The 13,438-nt window shown below is 36.0% G+C and overlaps 1 protein-coding gene across 5 annotated transcripts in view; it reads right to left on the minus strand.

The window, feature by feature from the left end:
• The window catches only part of IRAG1 (inositol 1,4,5-triphosphate receptor associated 1), a 56,979-nt gene that overhangs the window by 17,731 nt on the left and 25,810 nt on the right, over positions 1-13,438 (minus strand). For 3 of the 5 annotated variants that reach the window (XM_064163728.1, XM_064163730.1, XM_064163727.1), the window contains exons 2-11: positions 11,045-11,142; positions 10,585-10,641; positions 7,818-7,871; positions 6,934-7,122; positions 3,373-3,473; positions 2,502-2,572; positions 1,677-1,850; positions 984-1,061; positions 620-669; positions 148-189 (exon numbers count right to left, since the gene is read on the minus strand). In XM_064163728.1, coding sequence (XP_064019798.1) covers positions 148-189; positions 620-669; positions 984-1,061; positions 1,677-1,850; positions 2,502-2,572; positions 3,373-3,473; positions 6,934-7,002 — 585 coding nt within the window. In that variant the 5' untranslated portion in view covers positions 7,003-7,122; positions 7,818-7,871; positions 10,585-10,641; positions 11,045-11,142. The remainder of the gene's footprint in view (positions 1-147; positions 190-619; positions 670-983; positions 1,062-1,676; positions 1,851-2,501; positions 2,573-3,372; positions 3,474-6,933; positions 7,123-7,817; positions 7,872-10,584; positions 10,642-11,044; positions 11,143-13,438) is intronic. The other 2 variants (XM_064163729.1, XM_064163731.1) reach the window with 2 other exon arrangements.

Consider the following 13,438-nt stretch of genomic DNA (forward strand, 5'->3'; position numbering starts at 1 on the left):
GGGATTGTCCTCCATTACGTCTGCAGGTGCTTCACTTTAATTCTCTTTGAGTGAACACTCTTTTACCCTTTTTACTCACAAAAAAACCCCATCCTGTGTGCTAAGACAAACAGGCAGATTTTGTTGAACACAATGTGAAAGACTTACCTCTGCAGTTTGCCTCTCATCTTCTTTCACAGTTCTGTCACTCTAGCATAAAAAAAGAAAAAAAAAAGTTGCCTCACAAGGTTCTTCTACAACTATGCTACAAGCATTAAACATAGATATTGAGGGATAAACTTCGAATCTCTTCATTTTTACACTGCTTGTCACATTTATTTATGATACAATTTTAGAGATTATTTTTTCCATAGATTAAGATTACACTGGATGTTTTTTCCATTTTGTGCACTTAACAGATCTATATGATCCTTCAGCTTTTGTTACCTCATGGATTTTTGTTTTCAGAGGAAACATTTATTAATCACTCATGCAGCACAAAAACCCATCAATAGTCCAATATGATATATAAAATTGTATTCAAAACATCCCATTTTCCACAGGGGCTAACAAAGCAGCATAGTGTAATATAGTACTGTAATTAACAGGCTACTGGGCAGACTTTTCAGCTTTTTCTTACCTGCCTTGGAGATACTGACTCAATATTAGTAGTTGTGCATGTCTCAGACCCTAGAACACACACACATAATCAGAGCACATTCTGATGTTTCACTCTGTTCACTACTACTACCAGAATTAGCAAATATATCCAAGCACACTTCTACATAACATATTAATGATAAAACTGAAATGTGGAGAATGCTGCTTAACAGAAAAAAATATGTAGTGACTGAAAAAAAAACCATTAAAACTTCTCAAAACTCCATTACTGAGAAGAATAACAAACTAAAACATGCCTGAATCTACAAATTTTGACATCTCCTAAAAAAAATTTAAAATGAGATTTTATAAGTTAATCTTTGAGCCAATTTAGATAATTTTACCTGATGGGATTGGAAGAGTGAGAGAGTTGCTCCGAGATGCTACTGGTGAAACTTTAGGGCTAAGTGTAGGGGAAACTGCTTCATTAAAACAAAGACAAAAACACACAAAAAAGGGTCACTTTACTTTCTAGGCTTGTAGTTTCTGAATTTTAAAAATTCAGATACTATTAAAGCATGAATCAGCAGTCATGTGCTTGTCCCAGAACCTGACAAGTCATTTTGATTGCCCAGTTGTGCTGGCCAATAAGGGACCTAAAGAAGGTATTATCTCATATACCTGCCATAAACTAACACAGTTCTACTTATACTCAAAATACTTATTTTCCTCAGTTTTCTGATACTTTAAGCACTGCAGAGAAATACACACAAGAAACAAATTCACAAGCAATTTAGGGTGAAAAAAAATATTTCAAGGTATAGTTAAGTTTTGGGGTTTTTTTTTGTTTTGTTTTCCCCAGAAAGTGTCAAACTGTTTTTAAGACAGAACTTGGTTTGGAAATGGCATTTCAAAGGTAAATAAAAGTAATTTCTGGTTTATATGGAATTGTAAGGAGAGGCAAAAGGATTCTGCCTTTCAGATTAACAGAACATATACATACAGTAGTAACATATACAGTACAGCAGATACTTGTTTGTGACTTGGAGGATCTTTGAAGTAGAATAAAAAAATCTCACTTTCAGAATGTGCACTACCTGTGGGTGACTCTGGAAGGCTGCTTCTTGACTTTCTTCCTCTGCGCGTTAGAAATCTCTCACTCACTTTCTTTGCTTCTTCTAGTAACTCGAGGTTCTTCTTCTTGTCTTCCTCTGATATTTTGACATCTGGTAGCTGATCATTTACCAGATCAATCACATGACCGCTGCTGTCTGCATAGAAAGTGTCAGAATTAGGGCTGTACCTCCATTCTCTAAATACGTTGCGACATTTCAGAGTAACAAGTACTGATGTGCACTTTGCCACTCACTTGATAGGATGTCACTCTTATCTCAGGTTGTGGTACACAGAAATTCATGTCCACAGTATTAGTTCCATTGAACAACCATTTACTCCATAGGTAGCTATCAGAAAAACTAACTGAACTAATTATGTAGTAAGTGTGAAAACCTGAAGAAATGCAGCCAAGATATGATAGCCAACTAAATCACTCAAGAGTCTATTAAGGTCTTTGCTAAGAACAACTGCTGTTCAAAAGCAACAAAAATAGTATTACTGAATGGTATTTTGCATGTAACAAGAATTTTAAGCATGTAGATCTCCAGCCTTCTAAAAATCTAACAACTAATACTCACCTAACAACAAACAATATTTCCCTAAATCTGTCTGCATGCAATCCAGCTGTGATCATAAACTCATGGTCACAATTCAGCATGCTAGAAGTATTCTCTGTGCATGCCTTATAGACAGCACACACAGGGAAAAAAAGCAGCAGTCAGTACAGTCAGACCCTATACTTAGGTCTTCATTGCATGTCACATTTTCTGAGAAGACATCCCAGCTTATATATAAGCACTTCTTACCAACAGAAGTCAATGACCTTGTTGGACTCCTGGTGGTACGGTTAGAATGTCTTCTATGAGGACTACGAGGCCTAGAGAGAAAAATTAACAAACAAGAGATAAGGGAGAAGTACACTCTAAAAATGCAAGCAAATTATAGTATAGATTTGTGATCAATACTTTCTGATTAGTTTTTCTCCCATATTTGAAGTCTAATGGCAGGTTGATAAATTAAAAAATTCTAAGTCTAAGAATATGCTTTATCAGACAACTGAAAATAATCTTAATTCAACTCAAAACTGAAGTTTTCAACTTTAAATACGATTATTTCCATTCAATAGCTTATTTTCACTTATTCTTAACCCTAAAGTGGTATTCTTGCCTTGTCTGCTTGAAAGGGCCTAAAAATCTCCTTCAAAACTCACTCTACTGTATTATTAATTTAAGTTGTCCAATTATCTAGCTCACAAAAATTATCTACTTGGATTTTCAACAGCCACCTATTTTATTTTGCATGGTCAGGAATGTGATCCTATCCCACAAAGCAAAAGAATGGAGCTTTTAGTCCAAATTAGGCAAAACTTCACATTTTTGTTTTAGCTTCAAAGTACACTATTCTGAAAGGTAGGAAAGTTGATGTAAATTTAAAATATACTAAGTCAGGTTGGCAAGCTTAGTATTATATGAAACCCTATGCTTTTAGTACCAATTATATTCCTGTCCCATTTCTTCCCTGCATTCAAAAATCACCATCAACATATGAAGACAGTATGATCAAATTACAAATATGAGGTACAGCAATAATGTTTAAGTACAATATACATTCAAAGCAGTATTTTAGAAGCACAGCTCCTGGAATTACTGTACAATTCTGCATAGATTGGTAATGTACCTGTTAACCAGATTTTTACTGATTTCCACATCTGGTGTAACAGCATTCTCTGGAAGAACAATAGAAGGTGTGCTGCACGTTGTCCCTCCAACAGTAGTGTCCTGAATGGTTTGTGACAAATGTAAAAATCTAATTAAACATCAGTTTGAAACACTAAATATTGGTACTCTAATCTGTAAATTTGCAAATCCTGTCTGCTTCTGATAGGCACTGATAGGTACAAGTATTTTATTATATTTAGTTATTTGGAGGTTAAATTTAAAGTTAAAGCATGTTATTAAGGTCATTGTCCAAACACCTCTTAAACACTGACAGGCCTGGGGCATCTAACACCTCTCTAGGAAATTATGCTTATGGATTTTCCAAAGAGCATGTGTGCTATCCATGTCACAAAGTCAGTTACATTCAACTGTTACCAACATCATTTTGCTTTTACTGAAATAACATCTGCTGTGACTTTTGCTTTGCTCCCTTAAGAATGTTTACCTACTAGAGGCTGACATGAGTGTAATGAATTCAGAATAACATTTATAGCAGTAATATTCACTAAATAGGCAGATGATAAAAAGCTGTTATAAAAGGACTAATTCAGGCATTTACATAATGAAGCATGTAATAGCTTACAGCTTAACAAGTCAACACTTTAGAGAGCAGAAAATTAAATCATTTCAATTATTTGAAAAAAAGCCCACCAGCAAATAAATTATTTCAGTCTTCCATTGTCATGTGGAGAAAATACTGTAGTCATAAGGTTTGTTACAACAAATAAGTAGCCAAGAGTATAAATTTCATGCATCCAGAAAGCTAAGTTGAAATAGTGTTATTTTCTCATCAATTCAAAGAACTCTAGAAGCATTTTGAAAACTGTAATATTCAGGGCTATCTCATAGCCCTTCTTCCTCTCAAAGGAAGTTTGGACATCTGATTCGGGATTCTTCACTCTGTTGTGAAATGCATTTGCTTAAAAACCAAAATTAATATACTCCATGCAGCTCCACACTTCTATAATCATAACTCTCACATGACCTTCCTTGTTAAGTTCACATTGTCAGCCACAGGAGAGCAGAATGAGAAACATGCCAAGAAATAACATAAAGATTTAGGTGTAGGAAAAATATTTTTGTAATACTAGAAGTGCCAGAATGTAGAAGTATAATCTATTACATGATTCAAGAGCACAACTAGCACTGTATGGTAACTGTGTGAAAGCAGCTTTTAGTAGTATTCCTGAAAATGTTACTAAGTAGCAGCGTATTTTGCATACCAGTCAATGACAAATACTTAGGTGACTGCCCTGCTCTGTCGGGCAAAGCAGCTGAGTACACATACACATTGTTTATATTGAGCTTGTGACTGCCAGGAGCAAAATCTTTTGAATGATGTAACATCTGACTTAAAGTCACTGAAGTCCATTTTAGGACTCTAAAAAACAGCTCAAGAAAATTAAAAAAAAAATAAATAAAAGGGCTGCAGGGCTGCAGCCAAGGGCAGTTCAGGTCAGATCTCAGTCAGCAGCTTAGCAGTTTGAATTCTACGCAGGTGAGAACTCATGCCTCCTACTGCTCAAACCTATTGTGCATTTGTACGGGACAAAGGCAGGAGGAGCCAGTATGAAGCTCCTTACAGGGACAGCTGGCTTGAATCAAAAGGAAACTTTTTACTCCGAAAGTACTCAGACTGCTACATGCACATCTTGGAAGAGAAGCTTGAACAGGAAGCTTAAGCTGTCTCACAGTTGTACATCTGCACAAAGATGATACAGAACTTTTCCATCACCCTGCTATTGTCTGCCTATAACTGCCCTTTCCGTGTTCCGTGAAGAACAAGTCTGTTCTTCAGCTGTTCCAAACAGCTGCCTATTGACTGTAGTACTCCCTGCTACCAAATCTTTGCTTCCTTTTCCACCCAAGCCCTCCTCCCATAAAATCTAGGGTAAAACTAACTCCACCTCTATGCTCAGGTGGGAACTGAACCACATGCTCTATGAGGGTGATGATCATGTGCAGGGACACTTATGCAGGTCGTAGAGGGTGGCACATACAGTTTGATCCACGATAAGAGGCTTAGGGATACTCAGGGTGGACAGAATCTGCAGACCCCACCAGATAAGTCAGATGATAAAGCTTTACTGTATACCTCCTAAATTCTTTAAAGCATTAGGAAAAGAAAACATCAAATCCTCTGCCACCTGGTCATATTCATAGAAATGAAAGGCCTGGACTGAAATCCAGAATAAATTTGGCCTGAAACAGACACTTAGGTGAAAAGCCTTGGAAAAGTTGTAAATTTCAGAGAGCAGTCTGTATAATGTATTAAAAAGATTTTTTTAATAGACTGATGGTTGAAATTCTTCCTTTCTCCCATTTGACAGACATGTTTAGGATTGGATTAATTGATATCCACCAGCTTTTCATATTTTTTTACTTATCATGTTTGTTATGTTTTACTCAGCAAGTCTTTTGTACTAAAATACTCTCATGAATACTAAATAGTTTATGTGAGTTAAAGAATAAAATCTTTTTGACCTAAGGTATATTCTCAGCTAATAGTCTGATGAACTCACATCCATCTGGGGTGTTTATCTTAAGCCAGGAAACTAACACTCAGCACAATTTAGATGGAATGCATGACAGAGCAGGGCTCACTGCTGACAATGTTTTCCAGCAATGTTAAAGTAGCGGATGTTTCCACCTAAAGTGTAGAATACAGTGTCCTCAAATGCAATGACAGTGATACATTTGCAAACGAGGATGTGCCAGATTATATATCCTCTCTTTCTTTACACCAGTTTGCATGAAACAGGATAATATGGATAACCTGTTATTTTGTAGTTACAGTTAAGGTGCTTTATTTCAGCCAAGCTAGCAATTGAAAAATACCCCACTCTATTAGAAAATGAAATCACTTTTCACTGGTCATACAAATTATTCAAAAGGATGAAATATCACCTCTTTTTGATTAAAAAAAAAATCTGCAAATAAAACACATAAAACCATGTGTAGATGCCACAAATCTGAGTAGCAATATGAAGAGTATGTCTCGGGAGCACCCACCTGCTCTCTATATAGTTCCCATATATGTTCAGCTGCTGCTGTGGCAAATAATGCACTGAGAAAGATTACAAACCAAAAAAGATTTCCATCTTTCTAACATGTGAATTGCATGAATCTTCTATACCTGTAAAGGCAGCACTAGATGTTTCAAGTCTACTGTGAAGTACAAAATGAAGTTCTTTCTCAAAGTTTGAAGTTTTTTGCACTAACATCACAAAGAATATTTTTGGACAGCTTTGATATAAACGATTCAGAACAGACAGACATATAAGCCTCCAGATCAAATTGGTAAACAAGGGCTTGATTAAGTTCAGTTCTCATACTTCAGCCTAGGAAAATATTTGAAGAATTCCATCAACTGAAAGATCATTCATAGCTGCATCAATTAAAACACACTAATACATCACAATTCCTAGGTTTTATCTTATAAACTCCTAAATATACACAAACAGGTTTCAGCCTCAGGTTTCCAACAAGTGTCAGAAAACACCTATGTAAGAGTGCTTACTTTGGCTGGAGGAGAACTGTTGTGTTGTGCCTCTTTTGATTGTCCCTTGTCTTCAGGTAAGGTTGGCATGGTGGACAGTGTGAAGCACGTGGAACTGCAGTGTGGACTAACAGGATCATGCACTGCTGAGAATATCTGTTTCAAGTTAGACTGAAGGCATAAGCGCTGAGAGGCCCTGTGATCTGCAGGCTGTGTTAGATGCCAAAAATACAAATCAAATCTGTTTAAAACTTTATGCTCTAACACTGAGATCACTTTACAATAACAAACAGTATTAAGGTTTAAAATTAAAAATGCTGTCTTGTGTTTTGTTAGCTAAAGCTTTCAAGGTCAAGTATAACTTGGTAAATGCATTTAAAATGGACAACTTTCTGTTCTTGTTGCCATTTACATCTCTTTCCTCCATTTTATAGGCTTTTTCTTTATTATGACTGTTTTGGCTGTGAACAAACTCTAAAAATCCTTTAAGAAGGAAACAGCATCCTGGATATCTGTAGTATGCCTTCCAACAACTAGAAAAAGCCCTAGTGCTACTGAGCGTGATGTCAGATCTCAAAGAAAGGAATAAAGCTGAAACTTCAGATGATGGCACTTTTCCTTGAGCAAGAGCAAGGCCTAGGTGAGTTGTGCAAAGGCTTGGTGTACATCTTCACAAGGCAACACCGGGAAAGACATTTAAGAAGCAAAACAAGCAGTAATGCCCAAATGGAAAGAAAAGAATATCACACAGCTTAGAAAATTCTTATTAATGTCAATAGGAGTTACTGCCTTCATAGGGATAATTCTAGCATTAAAGCCTGCACAGTAGTCTGAAGTTGAGAAAAGTTAAGCTCTAATCCTTCTAGCCACGGTTCATGTATTACAAGACTTACTGTGACACCTACTGGATAGTTAAGGAACAGTCCTCATAAATAAGTCATTCAATTCCTTGGTGGTGCCTGCAGGTGACAGACAAGGTAGTTATCAGAGACAATCTGGTACACAGTTTCTCTCTGGACTAATAAGACTTAACGGTATTTCCTTTATAATTAATTCAGACCTGTGTACAGAATGGAGCTATATATTCAAACATTAATATAACGACTTCAACAGCAGATAAATACACTTAACAGCAGTGCTGTAAAATAACAGATTTTTTTCTTCCATTTCAGAGAAAGGCAGAGAAATGTATTCAGGAACATGTTCATAGTCAAAACTGTCAAAATACTTGTGCTGATTAAAATAATAACAATTTAAAAAGACAAAACCATTTGCAGGAAGTATTGGAGCAGCTTCACTATTGACAAATTCCTCACCTCAGCTTTCATAGAAAAAATTCTGTGCTGTAAAACCTATAGAATGTGTGAAAACTTTGGACTACAGAAGTGACTAGGACCCATGTTTTTATTAGATTTATTTCACATCATACTGGAAACTGAATTCTCTCTTTTACTAGATGAGAAAGAAAAGGTCACTTCAAATGAAATGTAGTGCAGAACTAATTATTTGTAAAAAATATCTCGACTCAAGTGCTAATTATTTCACTAAAGTTTGTTGGAAGACTGAGGAAGACTGTGGAAAGGATGCAGCATATATGACATCATTATGAAGACCAAGATAAAGGCTATTTCTGAACACAGGTTTTTTGAGCACAATTGTTTCACAGCAGAATATGTTGTAGGAACAGCATGTTTCAAGCCTTTGTTCTCATTTGAAACTGTCACGGGTGACTGTCTAGCTCTACTACATTAAGTAGAATCTCATGTTTATACCATGACTTTACCCACTTCAAACTAGAGTACAGGAAGCTTTCTATATTAAAGAGAAGACTTTAAAATGTTTATTAAGGCAAAACAGCTTTAAAGTCCCTGATATGTTGGAAAACACATTTATGAGCACACAGAGATTAAGTAGATAGCAATACCATTAATCATCTGTGTGTTTCAACAGTTCAGTATTTTTGTACCAAACAACAGTCACCAATTATTAATAACACAAGAAGATGAGGCAGAAATGAGGTAACTAAAAAGCTGACATGGACTTGCTTTTCATCTCTTAAAAAAACCTATGCAATTTCTGAGTTTGCAAGAACTCAAATTCAAACAAAACCTAAGAGAAGATGTAAATGTGGCTCTTTATCCAATCCCTATTAGTGTTTGCCTTATGAATTTATAATGATTCTGATAGGCTCAATGCAACAGAATGCTGTGCCTGAAAAACTAGGAATGTTTCAAGTTGTGGCTAAAGTATATCTGCAGTCTTACATGGAGTCGTATAAACTCATCAAAGTGGTTCAGTCCTGGTCATAGCTTAAGTTCCTAGTAGATACTCAAGTTTAAAAAGTAATGCAAGTCATACCGAAACAAGAAAAAACTATTAAGCACATCAAGCTTCAGTTAATTTTTCAGATCTAAAAAGCAAAAATACTTTAAAAGAAAGGAAAAAAAATAATCAGCAAGCTTGTCTAAGAATAGAAAAGGACAAATCTTAAGCTGTGTTGTCTTAGAGATGCAGCACAGAAAGTACAGCCAAGGAGAACGGAGGATAGAAAGACGAATATATGCCACCTTAGCAACTCCCAGATTTGGAGTGGACCGAGTTCAGTCTGTCTCTGACACAATCAGAACTTTACTCCAACTTTGTTACAGAGATGCCTTGCAAATAGGAAAAAGCTCCAAATCTTTGTGGTGTGTCATCAGTAGGAAAGCTTCTTCTTCTGACACTCCAGTTTTTCCTAATACTTCTCCAGAAAACCCTAGTGCTGAGGACTATATTGGAGCAGTGAAAGCTCTTGCTATGCAAGAGGCCATTTTCTGTATCAGTTGCTGTCTTCTGAAACTAGTAGGAAAGGTTTAGAAATTATGGAAACTTAAGATACTATTGAACAAATGTTCTTCCATCACTGCTGAAGTGATTTCACTCCTACTTACTTGGGCAATAAAAACAGTCCCAGTAAATGTCAATGAGTTGAAAACAGAAAAAGGGGACTCAGTGAGAACACTCTAATAAGAATTAGAGGAGCTTTGTCTGCACCTTATAAATGTGGGAAGAAAAGAAAGAAATGTCATTGGAAAATTTGTTTTCCTGGAAGGTACTTCAGTAGAGCATTAAGGGGGAGTGCAGTCTTGGAACCTATGGAAATTCACACCTCTATCTACAAAAAACAGCTTAGAGTCTTACTGAACCGAAGCGCTGAGAGTATGACTATCCTGGTTCTCAGCCTGCCTCATCTGCCAGCTGAACAGGCCTTTGGAATCATCCTGCCATTAGCTTTGCCAGCTTTATCTCCTTTCTACAAGCACAAACATGTTTCAGTCAAAGAAGGAAATGATATGTTAACAATACATGAAATAGAGTGAGATACCAACTGAAACAACTGTAATTACTGTCCCTGAAAGGATAGATAAAAATATATCTACACTTGAAAAACAACAGCCAAGGCACATAAGCACATTAATGTCCTAGTCACTAAGACAATTTCAAGATCCTGTTATTTCTTTTGTTATGTGTTGTTGAAACACTGTCTGCTCTACCCTATCACAGGATGTCATGGGGCGATTGCAGCATCTTACCAGAGCAAATGATCCCCTCTCTCCCAAATTAATTCTTTAAAAAATCAGAAGAGCTTCAAAATTACATTTAAGAATTAAATACTTGTAGAGATTAACTCACATGTCACAGGAAGAGTGGATGTGGGCGAGGATCTTAGTCTGCACAGGCCCGTGGCACCTACAAAATGAGTTATAAAAAAAATTACCTGTCCTATTCACCAGAGTTTGCTTATTCCCACAGTAGGATGAGACAATACAAAGAGAAAAAATGTAAGAAAAAGAAAGAAGAGAGGATGGAGTGGTTTTTGACATTTTGGTCTGTTATTGTAAACTTACTGCTTAAAATAGTTAGGAAAAAAATGATCCCTTGAGCTCAAATTTGTAGTCAGATATAGATCAGTGAATGCAGAGAACTTTCTTTTACACTGAGTAGGCTTAGAATACAATCTCCAGGAAATGGCGATCTGGGAGCACTATTCCATAAAAGGGAAAAGTATTTAGAGGCCCTTGGCTTTCAGCATGTTCTTTCTGCAACTCATTTTACCATAGCAGAGAAAGTTAAGTATAATCACTTAACTTACCCTCCCTGGATCACAGCTGAGTACCCTGTTGGTGAAGGCTTAGATAAAGGTGCTTTACTCCATCTCCGCTGGTAGACTGACAAGTCACTTCAAATGCTCTGTCACATCACAATGCAGATACAAAAACAAATAAACAAACAAACAAAAAGAGGCAGAAATAAACAGTTAAGAAAGCATTTTATTAACATTTTCTGACCTCGTACTGCCTGCAGTCAAATCAAGCAGCTCTCAGTGGTCAACAATGGAAGCTGCATTCTCATCAACACAGCTGAACTGCACAGTTCTGCTTTTCACAACTTTTTTCTTTGTTGGCCTGCAAAGTGGTTGCAAAATATTACTGTATTACAGAGGTATCATTTTGTGTTCCTATTGCATAGCTGAAAAAACATGGATTTCATGTAGCATTTTGAATTCAGTTTTGCAGCTCAGCATGAGCAAAACAGGGTGTTTTCATATGTCTGTACCACAGAGCACGTTTGTAAACACAAAGCATGGTTACAATACTTAGGATACAAAGTTATTAAAAAAAATCAGAAAACAAGAACACAATGAAACAAAACAAAGGAAACAAAACCCATAAAAACAGATCCATAATACCTAAATAGTAAATCTGTAATATTTTTCACTAGGAGTTTATTATTTGTTTTAAATAATAGAACTATTCATTGGAAAAGAAAAAACAAAACAAAACAAACCAGCTCAAAACCACAACCAAAGCTGATTCATTTGCATTCTTGCCCTATGTGACAAGAGCTACTATGTGGAAATTGGAAGTAAATTCTTAAGTGCAACACTAGAAAAAAATTACTGTTCCCTATTGCACCTAATTTTTACAATGAGAAATTTCTCAGATTAAATACTTAAGTTTGCAAGATACTAAGACACTTCTTCAATCAGTTTACTAACACACATAGTCACAGACCCAGGACTAATATAAAGCACCTCTGTGATGACTGTAATGACATGAGTTCTGCCCACATCAATATCCCTACAACTGCACAAAGTGAAACCTGGAAGACAAATTGGTGTTTTGATTTATAAGATATAGAACAACACCACTGGGGCATGCAAAGTGTGTGTAACTAGTATGCAAAGTAAGAGCAATCTGGTTTTGTTAATTCCTGAGCTACTTAAATAATACTTCTTAACAATCCTAACACTTGCAGGTTGCAAACTCAGAAAGAAGGAAAAAATGTGAATAATTCTGTCACAAAAAATATTTTTAATGAAGAAATGAATGAAAACATAAAATGAATATAGCACATATTCCCCAGCTTCCAAAAAGCTTCTGTCTCTCAAACTCAGTGGATACACTTTTCCTCAGGACCACAAGCTACCCACACAGGAGTTGCTTTACAGAGCAGCATGACAGGAACGAAGTTCCCTTTCTGCTTCCTGTTTTCCTCATAGCTCAGGAACACTTAAAACCTGATAGTTTTCACTAATCTGCTTGAATGAAAGGAAAAGTTAGGTCAGCCAGAAAGTAAAATGTTATTTTGACGCATGTCCAGCCTGATCTGACTGGGAGGACTCCAGAAAGTATCTCTAGTAATGGTTAGTTGTGACTCTGCTGAAATAGAAAAACAGGAAGGTTGAGAAAAAGAAGTGATGCTAGCGCACTACCCACAAGACCAGCTCCTCCAAGTATTTTATTTGACTATGTATCTAAAATTTAATAACAGAATTCAAATGAATTTTATAACTAACTTCCACAGAATTTAATGAATAATGTTTTCTGGGAGTGATGTACTTAACTTGGATGGGATACATTCTGTTGCCAGCTTTAGGCTTTTTCCAGATACAGTAATAGAAAAAACAATTGCACCTGAATTCACTCACAAACAAATAATTTAACATAGTTAAATGAAATATAAGACTTACTAAAAGATCACATGTATATCAAAAATAGCATTTTTTGCTGTTAAATACTAGCATTCTATTGTTTAAGCAATACTCAGAATTTTTGTTTTCTTACTAGTCAGTGTTTTGGTTTACCTCTCTTGCAGCAAAGCAATCAGAGTGGCTTACAATAACTATTTTGGCAAGAATTTTAGGTTGAACTTCATGATGCAGACAACCAATCAACCAACCAACCAACCAACCAGAGAGTTTTTTCTTTTAAGGTAAGTGTATTTCAGGCAGTCTGAAAGATTTTTAGGAGCATTTTAGGAGATAACATTGCACGAAACAACCTTTTATAAGTTACTCTGGTTTGGATGTAAAGTTTTCTTAGCAGTTTTCTTTTTTCCCCCCACACTAACACACTTTTAAGGGTATTAGTAGAGTTACCTCCCCACGATTTTGAGAATTGTATACAAGTTCACAAAAAATGTGTTCTGATTAATTTGTAGATTTTATTCATTCTGTTTAGTGTTGTGGGTTTGTTTTGGTGGT

The sequence above is a fragment of the Pogoniulus pusillus genome, chromosome 24 (assembly GCF_015220805.1).
Source record: "Pogoniulus pusillus isolate bPogPus1 chromosome 24, bPogPus1.pri, whole genome shotgun sequence".
Classification (NCBI taxonomy): Eukaryota; Metazoa; Chordata; class Aves; order Piciformes; family Lybiidae; genus Pogoniulus; species Pogoniulus pusillus.